Source organism: Aedes aegypti, unplaced genomic scaffold, assembly GCF_002204515.2.
Source record: "Aedes aegypti strain LVP_AGWG unplaced genomic scaffold, AaegL5.0 Primary Assembly AGWG_AaegL5_hic_scaff_889_PBJ_arrow, whole genome shotgun sequence".
In the NCBI taxonomy this organism is placed as follows: domain Eukaryota; kingdom Metazoa; phylum Arthropoda; class Insecta; order Diptera; family Culicidae; genus Aedes; species Aedes aegypti.
Genome location: NW_018736590.1, coordinates 1 through 27,607, shown reverse-complemented (window position 1 = coordinate 27,607; position 27,607 = coordinate 1). Strand labels below are relative to the sequence as shown.

Below are 27,607 nucleotides of genomic sequence, written 5' to 3'. Positions count from 1 at the left end.
GGCAAAAGTTCGAATCAGCGGGGCAAAAGTTCGACCCATGTATAAAATCACAGAAAAGTTTGCAAATTGCCTAAAACCCACATATTATCTTCAATTTTTTATAAATTTGTCTGTTCGTGTGAAAACTGTCATCAAAATTTTACATTTCCACTCAGTTTTGCGAAAAATGCTATTTTTGAGTATATTACAATTAACCCGGTTTTGGGCAATTTTTTGAAGAAAATTTAGTGTGTATTTTTCGGCAAACTTAAGTTTACGGCTGGTGTAAAGTATGCCTGTCATAAAAGGATCGATATTTTGTGTTTTAGCCAGCGAACTTTTGCCCCACACTAGATTCGTACTCTTGCCCCACCGGTGGGGCAAAAGTTCGAATAAGACAATAAATTTTGAAACTGTTATAACTAAAAATGGGTAAATATTTTGACACAAGTTTGTTCAGCAAAATTATAGCCAATATGTTGAAGGTTCATTGTATAGTATTTGTTTTGTTTTTACTGCTATTGTTTTCCTGGAAACTTTGATTATACCACTAAGGTCGAACTTTTGCCCCACCTTACTCTATGCGGTTCGTTTTTTATGAAAAGTCAGACGTTGGGGCTTATTTCTAGCTCAATTCAAAACAAAACTTATAAACGTCGTGGTGGTTTAAATTTTATTCAAGTAAGAGACATTCACTCCAAATATCATAAAAATTGATTGATATATATAGGAAAAGTTATGGCTAATTGTTGTTTTTCGACGTGAACATTGTAATTTTCGGTCAAACTTTCGTTGCAATAAAATAAAGATAAAATCTTTGTCAATATTTTATGTAAAGGCGTTTCTAGGCCTATCATAAGGTTGCTTTGAGGTGTGTTAGTTTTTGCATAAATGCTTGGAAAACATTTTTGAACCATAGTGGGGGCAAAAGTTCGACCCATGTATAAACTCACGGAAAAATGTGTAAATTGCCTAAAATCCACATATAATCTTCAAATTTAGCTTAATTTGTCTGATCGTGCGACAAATGTCACCAACATTTTACATTTCCACTTAGTTTTGCAAAAAACTGCTATTTTTAAGTATATTACAATTGTTACGAATAGTTTCGCACCATAAATTTTGCCTTGAACATACCTAACGAACTATTCTGTACAGATCGGTATTCTTTGTGCAAAGAGGCACAGAAACTGTTTATCCAGTGTCGAGGTGTTTGTTTCACACGATGGAAGCAATTATCTTCCCTTGGATAAGGCACCGAAATTGTAAGTAGGCTATATTTAGAAGGAATAGTTTTAGAAATAAAATATTGTATTAGCTTTTTAGCTGATGAATGACAAAATCCTTGTCGTGCTCTGCTGTAAGCGTCGGTCCGAAAATGACATCCAACACCTCCCGCAACAACAATTAACCCTGATTGGGAATTTTTTTGATAAAAATTTAGTGTGAATTTTTCGGCAAACTTAAGTTTATGGCTGGTATAAAGTATGCCTGTCATAAAAGTATCGATATTTTGTGTTTAAGCCGGCAAACTTTTGCCCCACACTAGATTCGAACTCTTGCCCACTGGTGGGGCAAAAGTTCGTTTAAGACAATCAATTTTGAAACTGTTATAACTAAAAATGGGTAAATATTTTGACATAAGTTTGTTCAGCAAAATTACAGCTAAAACGTTGAAGGTTCATTATATGGTATTTGTTTTGTTTTAGTCTAGTACTTTAAGAAGGCAATACTAAGCCAATTGTCCATTCGGCCAAATGTTCATAAGCCAATAATCTTTACTCCAAAGATACCGCTTCCAATGAAACTGCGTATGCGTTTTTTATTTCATCAGGCTACCAATGCACGTGGCACATTATTTTGTAAATCTGTTACTTTAAACACATAAATTTTATAACAAATTAATCATTTTTTTTCTACTCTTATATCAGCTAGCACGTTAAATATTTTTGGTAGCAGGATCATAAATATCATAAATAAAATAATTTAAGGTAATAATCTTGGAAAAACAAAATCCAAACCTCTAATAGGACTATTTTTTTTTGTTGGATTAAGTGTACTTTGTACATTCTGATTGAACACTGTTCAGTGATTTGGTTCACTCTGCTGAACAAATTCTTGGAAAATATCAATCATTGAATGTTTTCATGGTCAAACTGAGTTCATATCTCAAATACAAACAGATTACCAACATCCTTCGACATCAGTATTGGAAATTCTTCAAAAATCCATATCTTTAATTTCGAAATCAATGACATTACGGTAGCTTGAAAAATAATGGGTTTATTTGGTCAGGGCATTGAAGACCAAAAACAAATTAAATCTTGAGTATTGTCCAAAATAAACTGGTCCAAAAAGTGAGATCTCTTATATTACAGACACCGTATAACTACTTAAAGCTTTTAAAGGACTCTGGACTCGACTAAAAAAAAAAGCAATAATCAATAATTTCATTGCTTTTTGACACATAGTCTACTCTGTCTGCACAGAAATCGTTGCAATATCTGAACAACTATCCAAATGAATTTTGAACATTTTTTTCATTCATGAGAAGAAGAATCATTTCATATCGAAAAATCCGACAAATCACATGGAACGTTCTGCATTTTCTCGAATTCCTCACTGCACTGATCATTTTTGTTGTTATGGTAAAAAGCACTTTGGCTGTAAACTTTTATCATTTTTTATTGATCATCCAAAGTAAATTTGTTACGTTTCTCTCGCAGTTTACAACATTCAAGAAATCTAATCAAAGTGAAATGGTGATAAGCCAATTTTGCATCAAACGACACAATAACTCACTTTTCTCAAATTTCGTACTTGGTCCACTCTGACTTAACGCCGACCATTTGATGACTTGTTTGAAACGTCTGCAGGATAACTAATAGCACTGTGGAACACATTTTTGTCTTAGGCACCAAAATATCGCTATTTACTTAATTGAGGGTCACTGAATTCATCGCCGTTTCCAAAACTATCATAGCACGTCAAGATTTAAGATGACTAATTCAGCCAACTTGCATGCAAGTTATCCAGCTTGTGTGGCAATTAATTTTCCACAGAATTCATACTCCATATTTGGTCGGGGTTCTGCTAAACCGCACCAAGTGCCAAAATCTTTATTCCGAGATATTTTACTTTAAAGTCTTTTCCTGTACTAGTTTATCGCGGATGATAATTTTATTTTTTTATCGCTCACATGCGATTAACAGCGTGTAATAAGTACACCGAGATTAAATATACTAGTAAATCATCAAAAATTAACTATGTAATTGGATTTCATTAAACAATATGAAGCACTCAGTTCACTCTGGCTGAACAAAAATTCAAAAATATGGTTCTTGGTTCGGTATGGTTGGATGTGTTTCACAGTTTTCAACAACACAAGTAAAATTGGAGACAAATGATGTTTATCATCACCGTGCATGTTGGAATCCATGTCACAATTGTTTATGGGAAGGATTCGTATGTATTGAATCAAGGTTCTCACGTGTTCATACATAGATCCTAATGATCGAAGAAAACCATGAATTCGCTCTGCCAAAGCGCACCAAGTTGCTCCCATTTGGTGCTCCTTTGCTGATCAAGTTCACAGTTCAATGCGTGAAGTGTTCACCAGGAATCACCATGGTAACACCATGGTGGTAAAATGAACACCGTGCCTTTTACCGAGAAATACAAATTTCGATGAATTTTTTCACGCACGGACGATTTAGAGCATAAATCTGAGTGTTCAAGTTGATACGTAGGTCAATTGAAGTAAAAGTATCAACGAAAACTAAGATTTTAGAAAACCACGTTTGAAAATTAGAACTGACGTAACTTTAGCTCGGAAGACTTGAGGTTTTTCAGTTAGGTGAATATCGTTATGATATGATGTAAAATCTAGGGGCCCAGATGTAAAATCTTAGGGGCCCAGATAGCCGTAGCGGTAAACGCGCAGCTATTCAGCAAGACCATGCTGAGGGTCGTGGGTTCGAATCCCGCTGGTCGAGGATCTTTTCGTAAAGGAAATTTTCTCGATTCCCAGGGCATAGAGTATCTTCGTACCTGCCACACGATATACACATGCAAAAATGGTCAATCGGCAAAGAAAGCTCTCAGTTAATAACTGTGGAAGTGCTCATAAGAACACTAATCTGAGAAGCAGGCTCTGTCCCAGTGGGGACGTAACGCCAGAAAGAAGAAGAAGATGATGTAAAATCTGATATTTTAAAAAAAAATTTTGAATGGGTTACAATCATTAATGGATGTATTTTCGGTGGGGCAATGAAAATTTTCAGAAATATTTGTTTTGCCCACGTTTTTTGCATGGTGTTCACTTTACCACCAACCGCTGTTCATTTACCCACATAGTGCAGGTAAAATGAACATTTGCATCGCTATTTGATAACGATGAAAACATGTACAAATTTAGCTATTTTAGTCTGAATCCATTTCGCTGCTATAGATTACATCCCTATTTTTGATGTTGTGCGATAGAACTATACAAATTTCTCGTTTTGCTATCAGAAACAAGATGCTTTCCTTAAGGTGTTCATTTCACCACCCCTTCCCCTACATTGACCTGCTGATGTTTTTCTGCAATATAAAAATAAGTACAGAATCTAAAAGTTGTTTGATTTCCATCACCATCGGATAGAACATCAGAAAAAAAAGTTTCACCGTGATTCAAACTCTTGCCTTCTGAGTGGTAATCTAGTGTGCTACATCTTCACTTCTCGAAGGAATGGTGATAAACTTTAATCAAGTAATGTGCACTTTGTTTGAAGGGGGTTTGATGGCGATAATGCCATTTTCTAAACAACTAAAGCGCACCAAGTCCACCTGAGTTGTTCACACAGCATCAGATTAAATTAATTCGTTTTTTCATTACGGCTTCTGTGTGGATTGATAAACATATTATGTAACAAGCTAGTGCAAGTATGTATTGCATGTAAATGCCTTTACTCCATGTCTTAATGTGATTTTCAGATAAACAGTACTTAGTGCGGTGTGGCTGAATAAAATTTGAAAGAAAATAAATCAACGCCACCGGAGCTATATTTTATTTTATTTAATCAATTGCCGCCCAATTTCACTGGCCTCTGTTTCTATGAGTTGCTTGGAATGGATAAATTGTAAGAATATAGAAGGAAGTTGAAAAAATATAGCTTTATATCTGAAAAATGAATTCCCTCTGATGACGTGCGTTGGTTTATGGTTCGCTCTGGCTGAACAAAATTACAGTTTTACATGTCCATCTAAAGAAAATTTTTGATGTAAGATTACAAGGGACTGTTCAAATTACTTGATATTTTTATGGTAGAACGGTAATGATTATTGGAGTCCTCTGGTGTAAAAAAGTCGATTAGGGAAAAAATGGCACTTGGTGCGGTTTAGCAGAACCCCGACCATTTATAACAATACGCAATGGTCGGGCTCCATATAAAGGGGCGGCCAAAACTACCAAAAACTTTTTTAAGATTTTTATGTTTTTTATCATTTTAAAATATATTTTATGTATGATATTATTATGATCCCGAATTGAAATTGAACTGAAATTTAAATTTGTATTGCTTTTATGACGACAAATCGGTTGAAGTCAAAAAAATTGTTAAATGTAACAATAAAATATATAACAAAATTTATTATTTTGGAAAGCAATATTTCCCCAAAGTTACGCACTTACTGAAAGCTTATAGTTCAACACTTTTATCGAGCATGAGGATGTAAAAAGAAGTTTCAGGTGAAGTTTCAATACTCTTCAATATTACACTTTAGTAGTTTTGATGATTTTGAACATGAAAAACAACTCTTGTCGCGTCATGTCGCCGCCATTTCGAATATTGCACATCAAGCATCCTTAGATCTTACAAAAAACGTTTAATTTTTTTGCAGAAATTTGCTGATTTGCAAGTTAGAGCTTTTTGAATAATTCAATATTTTACATATATTTTGACGATATTACGTAATATGTGCATAACCCCTTCTGAAACAATAAAAACGTCAAATAACAAATTCAGATTACATATATCATCGATTAAGGCGATAAAACTAGTTTTGACCAAACTTCGAGAAACGAATTTTGTATGGCAAATGCAAGCATGTTGAAAAACTCGATTTGATCTAAATTTAATAGTGCAATTTTAACCAAATTATATAAAAAATGGAAGTTCAACTCCTAATTTGTATACTGCGCAGCAACAGGCAATAATAATTTATTTATACTGCGCAGCAACAGGCAATAATAATTTATTTCCGATGGGATCTTAAATATATTCGGGCTTAAAATGTTCCCAGCCTCCTAGCGCAGGAATCCATACAGTGCTAATGTAAGAATCATTATGCCAAATAACGTTTTCTCGGTGTCTTAACAGCTCAGCTGTTTGATAATGTTTTGCGACATTTGTTGTCCCTGTCCAGTTGCATCAGCTCCCAAATCGGCGTCACGTGGCAAACGATTCTACCAAATGTTCATAATCGAAACACCATCCCATGCAAAGTATCCCTCGTAGGCAAGCAAATAATTGACTGCAATTTCTTAACTGTGTTATTATTTCATATCGAAAGTATTGTTTTTACTCGCAAAAGTCAGCAATTCTCATTATATTTTTATCACCCTCCCCCTAGCAGTTCCTATCGAACCAAGCATACCAAACATTGGCACGAGACCCAAATGCGGCGGCGGAAGGTGTCGGCTGTATACCAACCTGATAATAGTGATTGCGTGTCTGAGAAACATACTGTAGACGCCGAACCCGAACGTCGACAACCGGACAACAAACGGGAGTAAGGGAAGGCGGGGTAATATGCACCCTCTAAGGAAAAAATCACTATAGACAGCGAAATTTATCGAAAACGTTATGCTGATTGTGTTTACAGCGAAGTCGCATAAATAAGCTCGTTACAGAAAAAACAGTCAGTGAATTACGGCAATCAGATATAAAAAAATAAACATAAATGAAACCATAGACAAACATTTTCAAAACAACAGGGTATAACGCATCACCCAAGTTCCAAACTAAGTTTTGTATCAATTTTGTTGAATTCTGATGTATGCAGTTCTATGTTTCGTTTGAGTTTGGGTTTTTACGGCATGATTTGAACTTTACCGATGGTTTCTGGGTAACCATTGAATATGGCACATTTTGGCCCACGTCATTTACACGCAGCAAATTGGACTATCGAAATTCATACATTTTGCCTTATGAAAGGTGGAACGAATATTGCAATGCGAGCACTTTATGTATCGTTCTAGCATCATCGCGTGGTATACGCACGGGCCTATCGATCGCAAGGTTCTTGGTTCGATTCCAGGTTGCCGCGTAAACATTTTTTGTTTTCAAATTTTGGTTTCATAAGGCAAATTTATGAATTTCAACCCGATTCCTTGTGGCGAATTTTCATAAGGGGTTCCTATGTATTCCGATAGTCCATTTGCCTGAGTGTACTCCCAAGGTTGCCAAAATCTTTGTTGAATTCTAATAATGTTCTTGATGTGTAAATTGTGAAATCTTTTTCGTGAGACGCATTTAAATCTATAGAGATCCATATCGTGTGGAATAATTGAATTTGACTTAAATATTTTTTATCTTGGAGATGGAAATAGTGCGGTGGAGCGATTTACCCGGACGACGCATATTACCCCATTTTCCCTTAATATACGGTGGCATGCTTTAAGCCACGGAAAGACCGCAGAAGATACCGTCGCGTATGAGTTGTTCTTAAGGATGACTCGACTCGTGCGTCGCTGTCGTCGTAGTCGTCGTGTGGTTGGCGAATGCGGTCAATCAGAAGTTGGGTATAATTATGTCCTTCAAAGTGAACATATTCGGCTCCACCCGGCTCGTGCCGGCAGTTATGTTTGAGCTACTGTTCCACAGTTTGACCGAGTTTCACATATGGTCATAGAAGAGGCAATGACCAACGGGCCGCAAAAAAATCATTGGTATTGGCATGGCACACAAAACACTCGTTTCATGAGTCATTTTCCCGAATTTCCAGGTAGAAAGCTCTCAGTTAACGAATGTGTGGAAGTGCTCATAAGATCACTTCACTGAGAAGCAGGCTCTGTCCCAGTGAGGATGTAATGCCAAGAAGAAGTATATTCAAAAAAAGGTTTCGGCCATCCAAGAACATCTTTGAATTTAGGTCTTCTGGTCTTCATACGTGGTAAGTGATATATATTGAAAAGTTGTTCAGTACATGCTAATGAAGCAAATGAAAAGAAAAATCTAGATATAATTTGATGGGAAGAATTGTTCGTGGGCAATCAAGGTAATCCAAGAACTCCCTAATATAGGCCATAGACTACTCACATAACATAACACATAAAACTTGTGCTTCTACTTCTCCGACGTTTCGACGAACTATCCACCGTGACTCCGAGAAGAAGGAGAAATATACTCCGAAACGTCGGATAAGGGATGGTACACAAAGGGGGGGGCCCTTTGTCACGTTTTTTGTATGAGTCCTCCGAAATTTTTGAAAGACTTGTCACGCTTGGCTTGACCCCCTCCCCCCCCCCTCGGAGCGTGACGTAATTTGTGCATGACCCCTAAGTAGTGACAAAAGTCGTTTTAGCAGCTTAAAGACTTATAAAGCTGAGAAAGTTTCTGATTTAGCTCAATAATAAAAAATATGCTAAGCATTCTTTTTCGTTCTAAAAGCGTAGTTTCTCGAATTGAAGATGTATTTTTTATAAACAGCCTCTAAAAGATAAAACCTGGTTTTAAGAACACAACTCCCTCATTATACGAACTGATTCAATTGACGAAGTATGTGAATAAAGGTTTTACTTTGATAGCAAACTTACCTCGCCCGCTGCGGCCCACGAATCTGAGATCGTTGAATTTCGCCACTTGGTTCCTCATCACAGCTGTGCAATTCCGCAGTTCACCGCAGAAGTTTTCGTCATTGCCGGCACGGATGGTTACCATCGTCCCGTCGCAGACATCGCCCAGGGAGACCACCTTAAAGGCGCTCGGTAGCGTCTTGTTGGATCGCCAGTGGTTGGGTAGGGCGGAGCAGAGAAAATACGGACTACCGGTTCGCACTGAAATCATACAAGAGAGCAAACATCAGTTCAGCAGATGACATACATTATTGGAGATTGGATCGGAGTGATCCCGTCGACAGCTAACTGCCATGTAATGCGATATCGACGTAGAGTGTAATTAGTTTCATCTCATTACATTTCCCGCTATTGAATCCATAGATTCGCTTTGGATTGTGCCAGCAAAATGGAACGATTTGCTAGCGCCTATGTTTCATTCAAGTTTGCGCCAAGCCAGCAGTCAGCAGCCGGCAAGCAGCTTATTCATGCAAGAAAACGAGTGCGCATGGCGCAGGGAACAAGGGTGGGGAAAATGAACACTACCTGCTGAGGGGGCTTAGTATCGCAAGAAACGATAAATTGTGTAAGGTTTCCCGCTTGCTGCCGCCAAGCATCTTGCGATTACCCAGCGTAGAGATATTCCCGTTCAGTTGGATTTTTCCATTTTCATTGAAACGAGTTATTCAGAAAGATTCAATAATAAACTTCTTATAAAGTGGCTCGGTATAAATTCGCCGAAGCTGTCTTCTCTTCAAAATCAATAAAGTAGCTGCACCAATTATGGATGCAATAAGTCAACAGTATGGGCTAACAGTGGCGCGGGAAGTGGGTAGGACATGTACTACGCACAAAAATATGTGGGTAGGACAGTCAAAGGTTTGTTTTACCCATGATTCAAAAAAAATAAATAAAGATCAGCAGAAAACTTGATAAATTTATTAAACTACTTATCATCTGTTCAATTATATACGAATTGGATCAAGAAACTATAAGGTTTAACATGGTTGTTTCATGCCTAGTGAATTGGGAAACTAACTGTAAGAATTATTACAAAAACTCGTTAGAAATACTAGTAGAGCAATTCTCTCAGACATATCTGAATGAATCAATGAATGAGTTCTACAAAAAATTAACGGCCGACCCTCTGTATATTCTGGGAAAAATCCCCGTGAGCCTGCCACATTTTTTACAACTCCCATCTGTGTTTTTGGCTGAAAAAAAACTTGTTTATCTTAAGTCAACCTCCAAAAATCTTAGTAAAAATCTGTGTTGCAGAAATTTCTATTTTGTTATGTTTTTACATCAAAAAGACCGTTTGCAAATGTATTTGGGTTGATCTTGGCATGTCAACAATTATTAATTTGAACTTATTCCTCTAGATATAAATGAAAGATGGACAATTGTTAAAAATAAAATAAAATATGTACTTGAATTTTTGAGAAAAACTAAACAGAATAATAACATTTCTGATATAAAACCATGTCCTTAACTCTTGAAATATCATAAAATCTCAAAAACCTTTTTTATCTCAAAAATCTGTGATCCGTGATCACAGATATCTGTAGGCATGAACAAAAAAATCCGTGTAATTACAGATAAATCTGTGTATGTGGCATCACTGCCTAGAACTAATTCTTGAGAAGTTTCTGGAACATTTCATTCCATTTTTTGTCGCGAAACAGTATAGTGAATTTGGAGTTTTACCATTTCAAGTGGCCACATTGTTGTATGTTTTATTATTTTTTGGAATAATTGGTGAAAATAAATGCTGAAATTCAGTGGCAGCAATTCATCTGAAAGTGTTGGTCGTTGCGTGTGTTGCAGTACGAAATATCTTTCCAGTTTAGTGTAACGACCAATTGAACGAAATTAAAGTGAAACTATGGTTTCATAATTTTAAGATTGAAGAAACATTCAGTTACAATCAGTAATGTTTTGTCTAAATGAACTGCTAGAAAATGCCTTTGCAATCGAGAAGGTAAATCCAAAGCCGGAAGGTGAAAATATTGATGCAGATGATTGGTACACCGCGTGTTACCAAGGTGATGGTTTGTTGGTTGACATAAAGAGGGTTGCACCCACAGTAAAAAGAAGCAAGGTATTATACTCCGAAAAATGACATTTGGCAGTGACGTCATTCCTATAGCAAACTCGAACGAGTGCAAAAGAAAGCAAGGCCTGCTATTCTTTACTATCCTCAAATCCACATGCTTGGCGATAGGAATGACGACACATGTTTTGATGGAAAATCTTTGTTTACACGTGGGAATAGCCTACCTTGTTGTGTCTACCGTGGATTGCACCTATATTTAAATGCGATTGGCTGCTATGATAAGCTTACGGGTTTGAGTAAATTATGAGTATATGATATTTTGCATTGTGTGTGACAAGAAGTGTATGAATAGAAGAGGTTTTGCTAAACAATTTGCAGTTAAAAATTGTAGAATGGAAATAAGTTTTAAGTGATTAAGATTATAATGTGAAAAATTAAATGCGTGTTCGCCAAAAGCCCCATTCAAACATGAATTTGTCAACATTTTGGTGTGAATTTGCTGATGAATTACGCTACTTCTGTGGCATACGGATTGAAGATGAGCTGCAACTTTGGTGAGAGATTTCCAATTTATTTATGAAAAAGGGATCAGATTAAGTTTTCTTTTCGTTTCAGAGAGCGAGTAATGGCGCTTAAGCCAAGGCTTTCAGGCCAGACCATACGAAAAAAATATGTTTGACCCATCCTAAGACGAGAAGAATAAACGGCAATGAAGTGTGTATTAATTATCTTAGCTACGTCACTTCCAACGATTACCTATTCCCACTCAATGAAACGGTTGGTACGATTGTCTCCGTTACATCTCTTGAAAAGTTTCCGCTCATCATGTTATTCATTCGTGATTAACCTGAAGGGCATGAATTTTTTAATTATCTTCAAACCCAAGTCTCCACAGTAGGCTTGGTCATTTTAATATTTGTATCATATCATCGATATGCTGCAAATATTAGGATGAAGATGTATAGAAGCCAAACCTCTAATTTTCAAGAGCACAAATTTGGAGAAGCGAACACCCGTTTGAGCTGAAAACTTAAACGATTGGTCACCACCAGTTAGTGACTAATCGATTAAGTTTTAAGCTCGAACGGATGTTTGGTCCTGTCCTCCAGCAGTCCTCAATAGGGGCCCTATCGAGCTCGCCCTCATCCGGCAACGCTGCCTCAAGATGCTGCGCGTACGCGTTGATGACATCCAGTTGCTTCAGTCGTGCTAGACTATACCGAGGCGGGCGTCGGTACCGTACATCGTTGATGGGCAGTTTCACCATCACCAGGTAATGATCGGAGTCGATGTTAGCGCCACGATAGGTTCTGACGTCGGTTATATTGGAGAAGCGCCGTCCATCGATCAAAACGTGGTTGATTTGTGATTCTGTCTGCTGAGATGATCTCCAGGCTGTGCTGGAAATAGGTGCTACGAATGGCCATATTCTTGGGACGGTAAAATCTATCAGTCGTAGGCCGTTCTCGTTCGTCAGCCGGTGGGCGCTAAACTTTCCAATCGTCGGTCTGAACTCCTCCTCCTGGCCAACCTGAGCGTTCAAATCTCCTATGGTGATCTTGACGTCGTGGCTTGGGCAGCGGTCGTACTCGCGTTCGAACTGCGCGTAAAAAGCGTCCTTGTCATCATCAGTGCTTCCGGAGTGTGGGCTATGCACGTAGATTATGCTGAAATTTAAGAATCGGCCTTTGATTCTTAACTTACACAGTCGTTCATTGATCGGCCACCATCCGATCACGCGCCTTTGCATATCACCCATCACTATGAAAGCAGGTTCCCAGCTCGCATGTGTTGCCGCATCTCTGGTACATGGTATGATTTCCTCTAAACGTTCGCACCAATGCTCCTGTCCAGCACTCCTCCTGCAGCGCTACGATGCCGAAACCGCGGATCTTCAGTACATCGGAGAGTATGCGAGTGCTTCCGATGAAGTTGAGAGATTTGCAGTTCCACGTACCGAGTTTCCAATCGCTAGTCCATTTCCGTCGCTTTAGTCTTTGCCGATTTTTCCGGTCCGTATTCTCTCGTTGACGTTCCTGAGCTGATGTGTTTTTACCGTTGGCTTGCAGGGCCTGACACCAACCCCTTAGATATCCGGAGGACCATAACGCGCAGTTTAACTTAGAGACCTTCTCTGGCACTCGAACGATGATCAGCCGCCCCTGACATGGGGAACAGACGCTGTTATGAGCCGCTCCAAACATGGAGTACAGACGCTTCAGGTTTGCAGAAGCAAAAGCAAACCCCTCCTTCCCTGTCAGCATACGACCAAAGCTCACTCGGGATCAGTAGCATCCTCAATGTACAAGTAAACACTGGGAGTTTGGATATGGGGGAGGGATTCGTTTTGGTAAACGATAAATAGGGTAAACAGGTATAATACGCCCCCCCCCCTAAGGCAAAACTGTTCTATCGCAGTAGCAAATGCATTACTTCTATGGATTTTGGTGTCAAAACGTTATTTGATTAGTTCGTCATGCTCTGTATGAAGCTTCCTCTTGCCAGATAGCTTCTTAAAAGAGCACAAGACGTTTTTTGTAAACGGTCCAAATATTGACGTTTCAAAACAAACCGGGCGAAATGCCCTCCCATAGAAAAAAGTTCCGCAGCGTTGTAGAAATGTTTCCAAGGAGAATTCCACCACTTACTAAGCTTAAAGGGGTCCATTAGCAGTCGTCTTCCGGTAAAAGTTTTTGTAATAAGTACAATAGTAAAGGATGGGCTTCATTTACCACGAGGCTTGCCTATCGGACCCAAAATTTTACGCCAAAAAGTTGATTTTCGATATTATTGGTATTTCTATTGGTTGTTTATACTTCTCAAAGATCTAATATGCGCAACATAAGAATTTAAATATGTATGGGGATTTAATGATTCACATCTGAGCTTTATAACATTGCTCATGATTTTACAACAATTTTCAATCTAGTTGCAATTGTCAGATAATTAATAAAAAATAATAGTATTCCAATAAATAAATCAAAGATTTTTTATCAATAAGATAAAAGTTTAATACTATTAGCGCTGAAATTTGTAAAAAAAATTGCAAATCCATTTGAAACATATCTGATGGTTACAATATCCGAATGTAAGGTGTTTTGCTCTGCAAATCGTGGGCCTCGTGGCCGTGCGGTTAGTGTCGTCAGGCAATTAGGCGCATCGTGTCATGGGGTGTGGGTTCGATTCCCGCTTCAGCCATTGAAACTTTTCGTCAGGAATATTTCTCAGCTGTGCCACTGGAGCATGCTTGTCCGTTGTCTATTGTTTAGTTACAGTCTGCGCAGCTAAATGGCTGAAGACGGTGTCCGTGTCCTTTTAAAAATCAGTGGAACGCTGGTAAACGAAAAGGTAACAAAAAATCAAATTGGGTCCTAAAATTTTAAATGAAATCTCATTTTTATTTAATAACACGAAAGAACATGTTACTGCAACTTTTTTAGCAATTTTTCCCGCTTTAATAACGGCCATATCATGTTTAAACTTTTATTTAAAAATTTGGTCCAAAAATGAACCTTGACACTTTTGACCATGTTTGACGTTCGCTCAATCGACAAAAACACCACAGGAGTTTTAGTTTTAACACTGGGGTTTTTCCTATCTGACATTTCGGAAGGGACACGGAGAACAAAATACACTCAAAATTTGAGTTTAAGCCAAGGAGTGTGACAAAATCTAAAAAAAACATAAAAAAAAGTTTTTTGGTCTTAAACCAACGGAAAACATTAGAAAATTAAGTAAACATGTGTTTTGACCCAAACTTAAGCGTTTGGTACTAAAATTGGGACAGGGCTTTAGGACCCTATTCGACTCATTTAACACAATATTGTTTGTTAGTCCACTCTCACTTCTACTTGGAGACTCTGGCATTCAGAGATAAATTTCTTATAGATGAATCATATTGGTACCAAACTCTTATATTTTAACAAACGAAATATTTATTTTAACAAACGAAATTATTCTAAATAAATAATATATAATAATCAATGACACAAATCTCACAAAACATGCTACATGCACCTGGACAAATTTGATTTATGTTTTGTCCATAAGCAATAAATGGAGCCCAGATAGCCGTATCGGTAATTGCGTATGGCTAAACTGAGGGTTGTTGGAAATATTGGAATATTGGAAAACGAATCGCCCATTATAACGGTCATCTTTGGATTCCGAGATGTTTCACCTTAATAACTTGATATAAAAAATGAGTGCATTCTCCATCGTTTCCTGGCCTTGTCAAGCATATATCATATTTGTTTATTTTTTTGTAGAACATACTGTACATGCAAGAACTGAAATTAAAACTCAAAAAATCTTAAGCAGGACGCAGGAAAAAATGCATCACGCTTGACGCATTCCATTACCCGACGGATGACGGAAGCCCTACGAAAGGTTATCAACTTTCTTTCAATCACAGCTCCCATAGCAGATATCGATGCGCTCCCGAAAAGTCCCCTCCTCCGCAGTACACAACACTTCATATTATGAATGAATGGGTTGCTTGCATAAAAACTATCCCAGCAGACTATCTTTAGCTGCTTCGATTTTTTTTAACAGCGTTATGTTTTTTTTTCTTTTGTTTCAATGCGGATATCATGTTTCATGTTCTTGGCCTGCATAACTTCAACGGCTCGTTCCTTGTCTCATGTCCAAGCGAGTGATATGCAAACCGGTCACCAGGAAAATGAACTACCTTTTCCAAATTATCTTTCTGATCAACTTCACGACACACCGTCTCGGATGGTTCTTGAGTTTCGGCTTTGTCGCTTTTTTCGCTGTAGATACCTCGACAGTTGACTTCAAATGGCGAAATCTAACAACTACCAAGTCAAACGTTGTTGAACGTTTAATAAGTGGTTTTGGTGTGTAAGTTTCTCTAGCACCCACATGAGAACCATTGACTACCAAGTGCTTCGAGTCGAATGGAAAGTTTTGCTATTTGAACATTTACATAGGGGATATTTGTGATTAAAAGAGCTGGTTCAGTGCGAAAATTTGAAAGCTTACCCCAGTGTGAATTGAAACCTTGTGCTATGCGTACACAAATTATTTCTGCTGATGAAAGTTTTGCAAGTAAAATACTACATATCTGTGCTACAAATACAGTACTTTTCAGTGCTACTTGTTTCTACCTATTGATCCCATTTTGATCCTTGTTTGGACATATGCCTTTGAAAGTGTAATACTTGTTTGATACCGCCTTGGAAAAAAAAAACCTCTAAGAAAGTCACGTCTCTTTCGTTTATTACACTAAACATGGTTGCAGAAAAGGTGCATCTTAATTCACAACTTCCTTCCAAAAAACTAGATCTAAAAACTGTCACGTGACAAAAGTGGAATTAAGGACGTTTCTCAGGAATGCGCGCTTTCTTCCAATGGTGAAATGGGATAATTGCATCGGAATGATCAATCAGTTCGATGCCTTAGACAAATTTTACGAACATCGAATCGAAGCAGCTTTAAGACCAGGCTCTTTAATTGAAGTGAGGAAACAAAGGGTGTCGTCTATCGTGGACAATTTTTCCGAGTTTGGAGGATTTAGGCAGGAAATCTTGAACTTTATTCGGGGAATCAGCTGGAAGTTTAAAAAAGTCAGAATTGCTTGGGTAAATAATATGTAATATATTGTTAACAAAATGCCAATTGAGTATAGCTCAATTCAGTTTAACCAAAATAATGATGAAATTGTTGCCTAACAAGAACACCTAGATATAAGAAATGAATGTTATGTTAGCAAACTTACCCAATTCCCCCGGGTACTCTTGTTGCGCTTCCATGACCATCCGTTCGATCCACCAAAGGTCACCGGATCCCCCGGGACTTGGTGAACTATTCTCAGCATTGTTGTTGGCCCCAGCCGGCGGTTCCAGCATTTCTTCGTCCTTGTAGATGTCCCACTCGGTGGAAGCCGTCGGCGTCACGTTGGCTTCGTTGTTACTGATCGGTGGAATAATTGCCGTGGGTCCACCGCTGGGCAAATGCATTCGGAACGATGTTTTCGGGGCAATTTTGAAGGCTTTTTGATTCACACTTGCTGAGAAGCACACAAATCACAAATCAACGATTTCAATCGGCTATTACTCACTCACTCGGGTTAATAGTACGACAAACCGCCGCGGAATAATAACTAGGTATTCACTCGTTTTCTTTTCTTCAACTTTCGGAACACTTCTCCGTGAGATATTTGCACATTCGATTGGAAGATATTAGTCACCGTCGGGTCTGTTTCAATCAATGCTTCGCAGAGCAGCTCATCACCATCATCATACCCTATCAACTGCCAGACAAATTTCAGCCGGGACCTGAAACCAGAAAAAGGGTTATAACTTATTAATTACTACCGGTTTAGAATATGTTAACCATACACATAGAAACTGTCGTCTGTTTTACTACCCCTCTAATCGATAATATTTGTCTAGAGTTTATGTTTTTATTTATGTGGATTCAGACGAGACCGCAACGGTCACAGGAGGATGGTGTGAAACCGGGAAGAACTACGAGTATGAGTCGTTTCCGGAATGTTTGCCAACTAGTCAACAACGGAAGCCAATAGGGGAGCAAGTATGAGGGAGAGCTAAACCCACAGAATACACACCAAAACCAATATTGCTCACTGGTCAACCAGATGACTAGTTTGTGGGTAAATAGATTTAGGTCGTAGGATAAGCTGCTGTTGAACCCCTCTACCGTCAAGTTTATTTATTTAAAACCAAAAATTTATTTTTATTGTTTTAGTTTTTTATTAGTTTTATTCCAAACATTATATTCATTTCTTCTATCTATGTGTTCTGTGTTGAAAACACTATCATCTTAAATTATTGAATTCAGCATTTTCTAACATTTTTTAACATCATATTACATTTTGTTTGCCCTAAAATATCTGAACTGTTTTTGACAGTTCAGATACAGATCTCTAATATATACATAAATCTTATTTTTTCGGAAATTTTGTACCATTTTCTCTCTATTTGAATCGGTATGGATTTTGATCACAGTCACCTGGTTTTGAAGATATTCCGATGTTCCTTGAGGACCGATGCTTCCCACGTCAAATTTCTTTGAAATTCTTTAATAAAAATACATAAAGTATGAGCTACACAATTATCTGACAAAAGATCTTCTTTACAAAAATCATACAAATCAAGGAAGTTAAAGAAGAAGAAATCTGAAAATTACAAAATTATTTTTATAAAGTGTTTTAGTCTTTAAGGCTAGAGTTGTGCCAAAGACATAAATGCACATCAATCAGAAACGGTTGCATCAGTTTGCTTAACTGTTTCCATAACACATTCCACGAAAATGATTTCTGTCAAATGTAACAGGTATTGTGGTGGGATGTACTACAAACATAAAAATTTGTTCTAAAATTATTTATTCAACTAAAATAGTAATTTTTACCACCGAATGTTTTCCCGTTTATCATCAAAGTACCGTTCAATACAAATTCCGGACAGCTTAAAATTCCGGACACTCTACTTTGTATGGGATAGTTTACAATTGAATGTTTCAAAATTTCCCGTACGAAAGTTCCCAACTTTCAGACGCATTTTAATAATAATTTTAAATAGCAATCCATGAAAATTTATAATGCGCTAATAGTTTTGATGTTTATCTTACGAATGCGGGAGTTTAATTTATAATTCAACTATTTAGGTATTGCTCTTCGTGAGCTGTCCGGAATTCAAAACAAGGTGTCCGTGAAATGAAGCAAAAGTGAGGTTGCGTCCGGAATAAGAATCATGGAAAAATCATTGACTTCTTTTTATTCTAGGTAATTCAAGCTGTGGAACCTGAATCCTCACCCACCGTTTGGAAGTTAAGTGATTTAAAAGCCTGATAACGCACAGGTATCATACATTATGTTTCATTTTATTTGCCTTTCAATCGGTTATACTTTGCTGAGGCCTTATGTGTCCGTCATATGATTCAAAACGGTATGGTTTCGAAAAGCGGACAACCAAACATGAGAAACAATCTTACGTGTCGATCCCCAAAGAATTTTCGAATAAGGTACCCCGGGGCAAGTGAGAATCCGGGGTAAGTGGGGCGTTTCGTCATAGCTCAACTAGGAAAAGTTTTTCATGGGGGTATTCTTCTAAAAAGTTGAAGATACAATGACAAGGAATGTATTTAGTATACTAAACATATTGTTATTTTTATTACCATGTGGTTCATGTTACAGTTGTCAATTCAGCGCCATTTTCAACTTTCATGACAAATTGTGACACGTTTCACGTCTTGCATTGACTCGCAAAAAATAAATGTGTTTTAAATTTCCATCAGTAAGCTATAATTTTTAGTATTATTACAAGCTGCTAACGGTGAACCAGCATTTTGTTTTCATTTCATATGAAATTTTCGATGGTCTATCTTACCCCAAAATATATTTGTACCTGGGGTAAGTGGGACCTATCAAAACAAAAACCAGAATCAAAACTTTTCATACACGTTTCAAACATTTTGCTAGAGAGTAGCACTAAAACATTCAAACAAATGATTTTTATCAAAAAAATCAACCTCAAATTACGTAATTGCATAAGAGGGAGAAGAAAAGTGATGTTATTCTTTATTTTTAATTTTTTTTTTATTTTTGAAATACGACTTCAAAATTGAACAAACACACAACTGAAATTTGAAATGCATCATGAGAACGATTACTTTTCTATGTTATTTGAACTTTATTTGTTATTGTATGTATGTATGTAGGTAGCCACCAATCCTTGCTTGAGTCTTGCTCTGCATGCGGCTCCACTCAACAGTAAGGTCAAATTTTATTACCAATCTGCATTCAACATATCGCTGTATGAAGGGCCAAAAGGGGGGTGGCGGACCCGTAAGTAGAAACACTTACGCGAAACCCGCGGGAAATAGAGAATCTCCTTCCAGCCATATGATCCAACAGATTGAGTATTAGAATTTGCAATACTTGTCGAGCTTTCCACGGAAAGGTTTGTTAGAAGAAGGGCGCGTCAAATCTTTTACAACTGTTGGAGAGAAAAGTACTAGACGCGAACGACTAACACTTTTCCTCCTGACTCCGATTGGCACTCCACTTCATTGTCCAGTTGTAAATTCAATGATGCCCTGATGCTCCCTCCCTCCCTAAAACATGATAAATTCAATTATAGTGATATGTTATATAGTAGAAAAATTGAAATAGTTATAATAAAATATATAATAAAAAAATTGAAATAATTATAATAAAATATATAAAATGGAATTTATAGTTGTATATGATATGAATATAGATGTTTCAGAATTTTTATTCTTTAAATGTGATGAATTGAACCTCATTAGGAATTACAATTTCCGGAATAGAACGACATGCTGAAATATTAATAGCAGTGATTATATTAGTATCTCCGATGACTCCATGATGTTTCTGGAAATTATGCCAATGAATTAGTATAACAAACCAATTATAAATAAGTAATTCGTACACCTCCACTGGACTAGTAACTATAAGGAATGAAAATTATCTGTTATTTTATGAGCCAAAGGAATTATTTGTATACCTATTTATTACCTATGAATAGTAGATATAGTACAACGCTACACAATGTGTATGTATGTATGTATGTAGCTTGAGTCTTGCTCTGCATGCGGTTCCATTTAACAGTACAGTCAATTTTCATTATCAATCTGAATTCAACATACCATTGTATGAAGGGTCAAAATGGGGTGTGGCGGACCCGTAAGCAGAGGCACTTACGCGAAACCCGCTGGAAAAAGAGAATCTCCTTCCAATAACAAGATCCATGGAAAGTATATCGAAATTTGCAATACCCGTCAAGTTATCCACGGCATGGTTTGTTATAAGAAGGGCGCGTCAAATCCATTACAACTGTTGGGATAGAAGAACTCATCTACAAGGATGTTACGGTTACTCCAACCCTTGACTCCGGCTGGGACTCCACTCCATTGTCCAGCTGTAACTTCAATGATGTCCTGATGCACCCTCCCAATATCACCCATGTTATATGATTCAACAATGGTTGTTATGATGATGTTATATAATGAAATTAAATACAATTGTTATGATGATGTTATATAATGAAATTAAATACAATAATTTAAAATATAAAAAATAGGAAATCGTCCTATAACTCGATGGTTTGACCTAGAATCGATGAATGAAAGTTGATTAATATTAAATACATAATAACCGATTGTTCCAACTAGCCTGAAAAAAATATAATAACAATGTATGTATATATGTAGATAGTCACCATCCTAGCTTGAGTCTTGCTCTGCATGCGGTTTCACTGGATAGCAGAATCAATTTTCATTATTAAATTGAATTCATAATACCGTTGTATGAAGGGCTAAAGAGACTGTGGTGAACCGTAAAATATATGTATGTAGAATGTAAATTTTGTTGATATATGATGTATATAAGGATGATAAAAATGATTTAATTCAATGAATATGATGATTTCAACCTTATTGAGCACACTCCAAAATAAATACGTAATACAGATGAACAAAGAGCTGAAAGATGCAAAGCAATCATTAAGTTGGTATCTCCAATATGTAGACGTCAAAATGCTTCAAGAAGTTAAACCAATAGAATTGGATCCCTGCAACAAATATGATGTAATATAACGCAATGCAAAAAATAATTTATAAAACAGTAAATTATGTAATACAATATAAATATCAAAAATAACAATATAAGAAAGAAATACAATAAACTAGCAATATTGTATTAAAATAAAATAGTGAATTCTTCACCATATATATTAAATGAGCACAATATTATCTGTATTAATGAAATGGAATAATGTTTGTATGTCACTAAACAGCCTCTTTGATGATTCCGTTTAGGATTCTGAAATAAGTGTCTGAAAAAGAAAATTTAAATATTAGGTAAATGCCGCACTAGTAATAAAATCGAATTTCCCAATTTTATTATGCTTGGATTTCCTCCATGACACATGTGGCACTCCAAAACAAACAACGTAGTAGGAAGATAAATTCTCCTCGGGATAGCTAGAACTAGTATGTAATGTACAAATAATAAATTGTAATGGCTAACAGAATTGAAAGATTCCCTCGTTATATCCATTCTCTTGGATTCCGACGTTTACCTTGAGAAAAAATATGTATAAATATTCACTGGAAGAGCTAAAAATCAGGGAATACTATTTTGAAATTTTGTGAAAACTCTCACATATGCACATAGGTAGTTTTCCTGGACAATGGTAAATAGAAAAAATATATAGATATGGACTAATACGTTCTGAAATAACTATACAATGTAATGTAATATAATATAAATAGTATAATATAATATAATATAATAAAATATAATTCAATATAATATAAAATAATATAATATAATATAATATAATATAATTTAATATAATATAATATAACATAATATAATATAATATAATATAACGTAATATAATATAATATTATATAATATAATATAATACAATATAATATAATACAATATAATATAATATAATATAATATAATATAATACAATATAATATAATATAATATAATACAATATAATATAATACAATATAATATAATATAACATAACATAATATAATATAATCATAATATAGAATAGAATGAAAGATGATTAATATTAAATACAAAATAACAGATTGTTCCAACAAGCATGAAAAGAAATACAAAGACAATGATTATACTAAATGTTAACTACGGCTTCCTGCAATTATATATTGTTGATATACTCTGAAAAGAAAAATACATGGATTAAAAATATCTTTTGCAGGTCCTTTTCGAAAATCCTAGGAAATGGTGGAGAAAATCTGTAATTAATTTTTGAATTAATGGTTAAAATTTGCGACTTTGCCAAAGACTGTCATTCTCACATGTAATTATGATGTGCAATCGACCTATAACATTTAGTAAAGTGCGAATTTGATTTTGACAGCCCGGTTTTGTTTATTTTATTTTCAATATATATTGGTCACACATATCACATCAATTTGCACAATTTTGGCGATAACTAAAACGATATATATAAATGGAAATTATGTTCATATATGATGTATAGATGATTAAATTAATTTAGTTTTCTTAATATGATGAACTCAACCCCACTCACCACACTTCAAAATAAGGACGGAATACATTTTGTAGAGATGAACGAAGTGCTGAAAAATGAAGAGCCATGATTAAGTTAGTATCTCCAACATGTAGACTTCATGATGATCCAAGAATTCAAATCAATAGAACTAAATATCTGTAAAAATTGTGATGTAATATAATGTAAAGTAACAATGAAATAATACACAGTATATTATATAATACAAAGTCAGCTCTCCCTTACTCTATATTCTTTATCTTGATATTTCCCCTAATGCTCGATCCCTTCAATCGAGTATACTTTAATATTTCTGTAATTCGATGTAGCCTGTTTTAATTTTCTATGCAAGTTTACCTTTCTAACTATATTCTCATTAAAATTACATATATTTTCCAGATGAGTTTTTGAACATTGAATGTTATGATTATGTTTATAGTTAATTGAAGCCTCATAACCCTTTTGAGGATGATATTTTTTTAAGAGCGTTCAATAACTTTCATGGAGAAAAATGCGATATTGAAAAAAAAATATGTTCAGTGTATTGATGGTCCCTTCAATATCTAATTAGGGAGAGTTGATTGTAAAATAACAATATCACATAGAAATATAACAATTTCGTAATATTGTTTATAAATAAAATAGTAAGTAATACACCATAAAGTATAAATCAACAAGACACTCTGTATTGATGAAAATTAAATATTGTTTGTATGTCACCATTTGACCTCATGGCTGGTTTACGTTGTATCGTATCTATTGATTTGCTCCAGGACTCTGAAATATCTGACTTAATAAAATATTTAAATATTCAGTAAATCTGCCGAATTAGTAATAACACAATTTTTCAATTTATTTATGTTTGGACTCCCTCCATGGTACATGAAGAAATCCAAATCAAACAGCGTAGTATGCAGATCAGTTCTCTCCGGAAAAGCTAGTACAAAATAAAAATGTTATGTAATGGAATTGACATAATGAATTTTTCTACCACCTAATAATAATTAAAAAAAAACAAAAAACAATATTCCAATACAACGGTTTATATGCAATCCAATCGCGCCCGTGGCATTTGAAATTGATGAGGTGTTTATTTGGTGTGTAAACAAAGAGTTAAATTAATAATGTATTTTAGCATTTTTAATGAACTCTTAATAATACAAACCCATACTTTTGTGAATAAACTCCCGGGACTGTAAAAAATTAATCATACGCAAACAAATCGCTCCCCAAACTCCCCATGATTAAAAAGGAAGATTCCACTCTCCCATGCTCAAGAGTGCAAAGTGAAGTAGGGGAAAAGGACCAATTTTCGACCTACAAGAAATGTGTGCTAATATTCAGACTTTAACACAAAGTATTAATGGTTTGAACATTAGTGCTAGGTTGAAAATTGGTGCTCCTCCCCTACATTAACAACAACGCAATGCATCTTGGATTACTCAATCGCTGAGGATGCATAAGGAACATACAAACACGTTCACAGTATTCGTTCTCAATCGCGCACACATGTACACGCCAACAAACATTTCCACGCAATGGGCAAGTTCACGGCAAAATTCCCTTCTCCTAAACTGCACTTGCACTCACCGTCATCTTCCAAAACTATTGCAATATTATCAAAAGAAGAATAAAATTTATTCATTCAAAATCATTTCGGTAGCAATATTCAAGCCATCTCTCACCTCTCACCGCTCATCACCGACCCAGTGAAGAAACAGAAAGCGCAGCTCCATCCGCGCGTATGATCACGTAACATCAAACATGACACACACACACCCTCGTTATTATTGCAATCTATCGTACGAGCATCCTATACCACACATTCTCGCCCAACTCATATGCAACACTTTACTGCATCAATACACATGTTACCGTCTGAATCCACCTGCAAGTCAGACATCTTTACCAACCATGACCTTACATGCAGCGTTTGTCCACTTGCCCAAATACAATTGGCACTCAATCTAGCTACCGAAGGTCATCGACTATGCAAAGGTCGCCAAATCTAGTCAAAATTTATACACTTGATTTAAAGGTTGCTCGTCACATACACATATGGGAAGGCCATTCATATGCACACTCCGAGTCACTCACACATACAGCAACATATAATTCAAATTAGAAAAATACTCCCTTGCTGTTTGATGATGCGGCAGCCATTACAAAAGTGCACTGTGATTTTCACTTTTATCATTATTTAACACATTACACTGGTAGAACATTCATAGCACACGCGAAGCAAAGTTGAAAATCTAACTGTTACAATGCAATTGTTAATTTAATTCGGTGAATTTATAGACATATTTGAACGAATTCTTGACCACCATATACCATATCACGTCTTCACTTGGCTAGTGTGTTGGAACGAATCGTGGGCTGCAGGTTGCTAAGGTACACAATTAATAGCTAGGGTCGCGGCTGCTGGTAACCATTTACTGATTTGAACTTTATTTGTTATTTCTACCAAATTAAGTAGTGATGGAAAACAATTCCATCCCATAAGGTGGTTTTCTGCCATGCATATAAATAATAACGAAACATATTTGAAATTTCGTCAATTATTGATTGTTTATGTGCTACATTTTAATTAACAACTTATTAAAGATATATTTTGAACATGTTTTATTCCTCTTTACGCTTTTATTGAAGAATTTTCAGTTAATATTAAATGTGAGGTGACATACTATTAAATAAAGTGTTTCTTCCTAAAACGTAACGTATTTTATGGTTGATCCCTTATGTACATCGAATATGTACTTAAAATTTAAAATCTATGACTTATCAATGTAATGGTTGACTTACTGATGTGGATTGACGCATGAAACTGGATGTGTCCCACTTGCCCCGCTTAGCGAGGTAACTGCGTCCATTGGCTTATTCTAAAACTTTCTTCCAAGGTTTTCACAATTTCGAAATTATTCGATTAGTTTCATGCACACACCAGCAAATATGTTGCCAAAACGTGATTGTGTTGTTGGATTTGAAAAATATTGTCACTTGAAAATTTTATTGAACAATTTGTTTGAACTATCGTTTTTTTCGTTCCCACTTGCCCCGCGGTACCTTACCTCAGGAATTAGACGGCGAATGATAAAAATGTACACAGATTGAAAAAAAAAAGAATTCTTTAATAACTTGTAGATAATAAATGTTGTGTTTGCAGGAATAAGTTCTTAACACTTCAGTCGTCGCCCTATTGTATTTTGTACAACACTGCCTAACAAACCTCGCTTTTCGTTCACAACTTCAGCGTGGTCCATTACGAAATGTCCGGATCTAAAAACACTGACTCATAATCCCGGACAATCTTTTTGCACACCGATAAATATATATTTCCAATTTATTTAATGATATTGGAGTCACCGAACTTTCAAAATATCTTCTTTCGAACTGTTTTGGATAAAAATTCTATAAAGATATATTTTACTAACTTTTACTTCAAACAACGTTTGTTTTTTTCGCGCGTTCATCGATCGTTCGACTTGAGTTGAAGTTAAATCGCGACGTAATGACGTCCAACATGAACAAATAATTTGCTTTTATTTTTATTAATTATTTAGCAGTGGTTACTAGATTAGAAATAAATGTAAAATGATCAGCATTGTTCATTTAAAAGGGGATGAATGAAAACCAGACATATAATCACCTAATTTTAACTGTAGTTAATTAATATAATTAAAGTGTCCGGATATTGGTACGGTACAAGAGTGTACGGATATTGGTACCGTCCGGATTTTGATTCACCACGGTACATTTCAAATTCGAATATTTTTATAAGAATCATACCGTGGTGAATCAAAATCCGGACGGTACCAATATCCGGACACTTTGATAATATTGATTAATTTATGCATAATTTGAATGTTTTTTATGTTTGGGATTTTTTCAAAGTCTATACTTTAAACATTGAAGATAATTATACTATCATTTTAAATCTAGTTAACATTGCCAAATAATTAATAAAAATAACAACACATTAATAAAAATAACAACACATTAACATCATTCCTTCGTGGTCCATGTTAATTGAAGATTAACGATCTTTAACTCACAACCCAAACCAAATGTTGAAGAAAGAGTGTGTGAAGTATATTTTTATGAAGTGATTTGAACATCATTTAAAGCAGAGACATATCTTCAATGTTTCGTAACAAAGCAGTTGTAAATTATGAAGCAAATGTGTATTTAAAAAGCTATAAAGAGACTGCCCGGGATTACGGGTCAGTGTTTTTAAACCCGGACATCGTATGGAAGACCCACTTTTTACTAGTGTAAATACATATAAAGTGTTGTGAGTTTTAAGAAAATTGTGTAAATGTAAGATTAATTGTGTATAGCTGAGATTCCAGCCACACGTTAACGAGTTCAAGCCACACGCGCTTCAGTTGAGGTAATTAAATCACTAATATTAATTACGTGGTGTTCTCTGTGACAGTATAGGGAAAAATGTATGTCAAATTGATTAAAAAATATTATTTCGACGAGTTAGTATGATTTTCTTGAAAGGATATGCAAAAATATCATACAAAAACACAGGTGTTCGGATTTTGATCCTTCAAGATTTCGTTGTAAAAATAATGAATAAAATCGAAAATTTTCTCGCTAGTGTAGGAACTGCTACAAAAATGATAATGATCAAGTAAGGTAGGTTGGCACCAAAAAAATTCATTTCCTTGAAGGGGACCGTCCA

At 35.7% G+C, this 27,607-nt stretch overlaps 1 protein-coding gene across 5 annotated transcripts; it reads right to left on the bottom strand.

The window, feature by feature from the left end:
* Positions 1 to 8,711: 8,711 nt before the first annotated feature.
* Positions 8,712 to 25,305, bottom strand: LOC110681435 (protein lozenge-like). Of its 5 annotated transcripts, XM_021857191.1 has the most exons (4): positions 25,048 to 25,305; positions 16,937 to 17,149; positions 16,591 to 16,881; positions 8,712 to 9,016 (listed from the first exon to the last, which is right to left on the bottom strand). In XM_021857191.1, the coding sequence occupies exons 3-4, from the start codon at positions 16,829 to 16,831 to the stop codon at positions 8,727 to 8,729; spliced, it is 531 nt and encodes a 176-aa protein (XP_021712883.1). In that variant the 5' UTR covers positions 16,832 to 16,881; positions 16,937 to 17,149; positions 25,048 to 25,305; the 3' UTR covers positions 8,712 to 8,726. The 5 variants fall into 5 exon arrangements, with proteins under 5 accessions (XP_021712883.1, XP_021712879.1, XP_021712882.1 ...); XM_021857187.1 differs by having other exon boundaries at positions 16,591 to 17,149; XM_021857190.1 differs by having other exon boundaries at positions 16,591 to 17,149; positions 25,249 to 25,291.
* Positions 25,306 to 27,607: the final 2,302 nt, after the last annotated feature.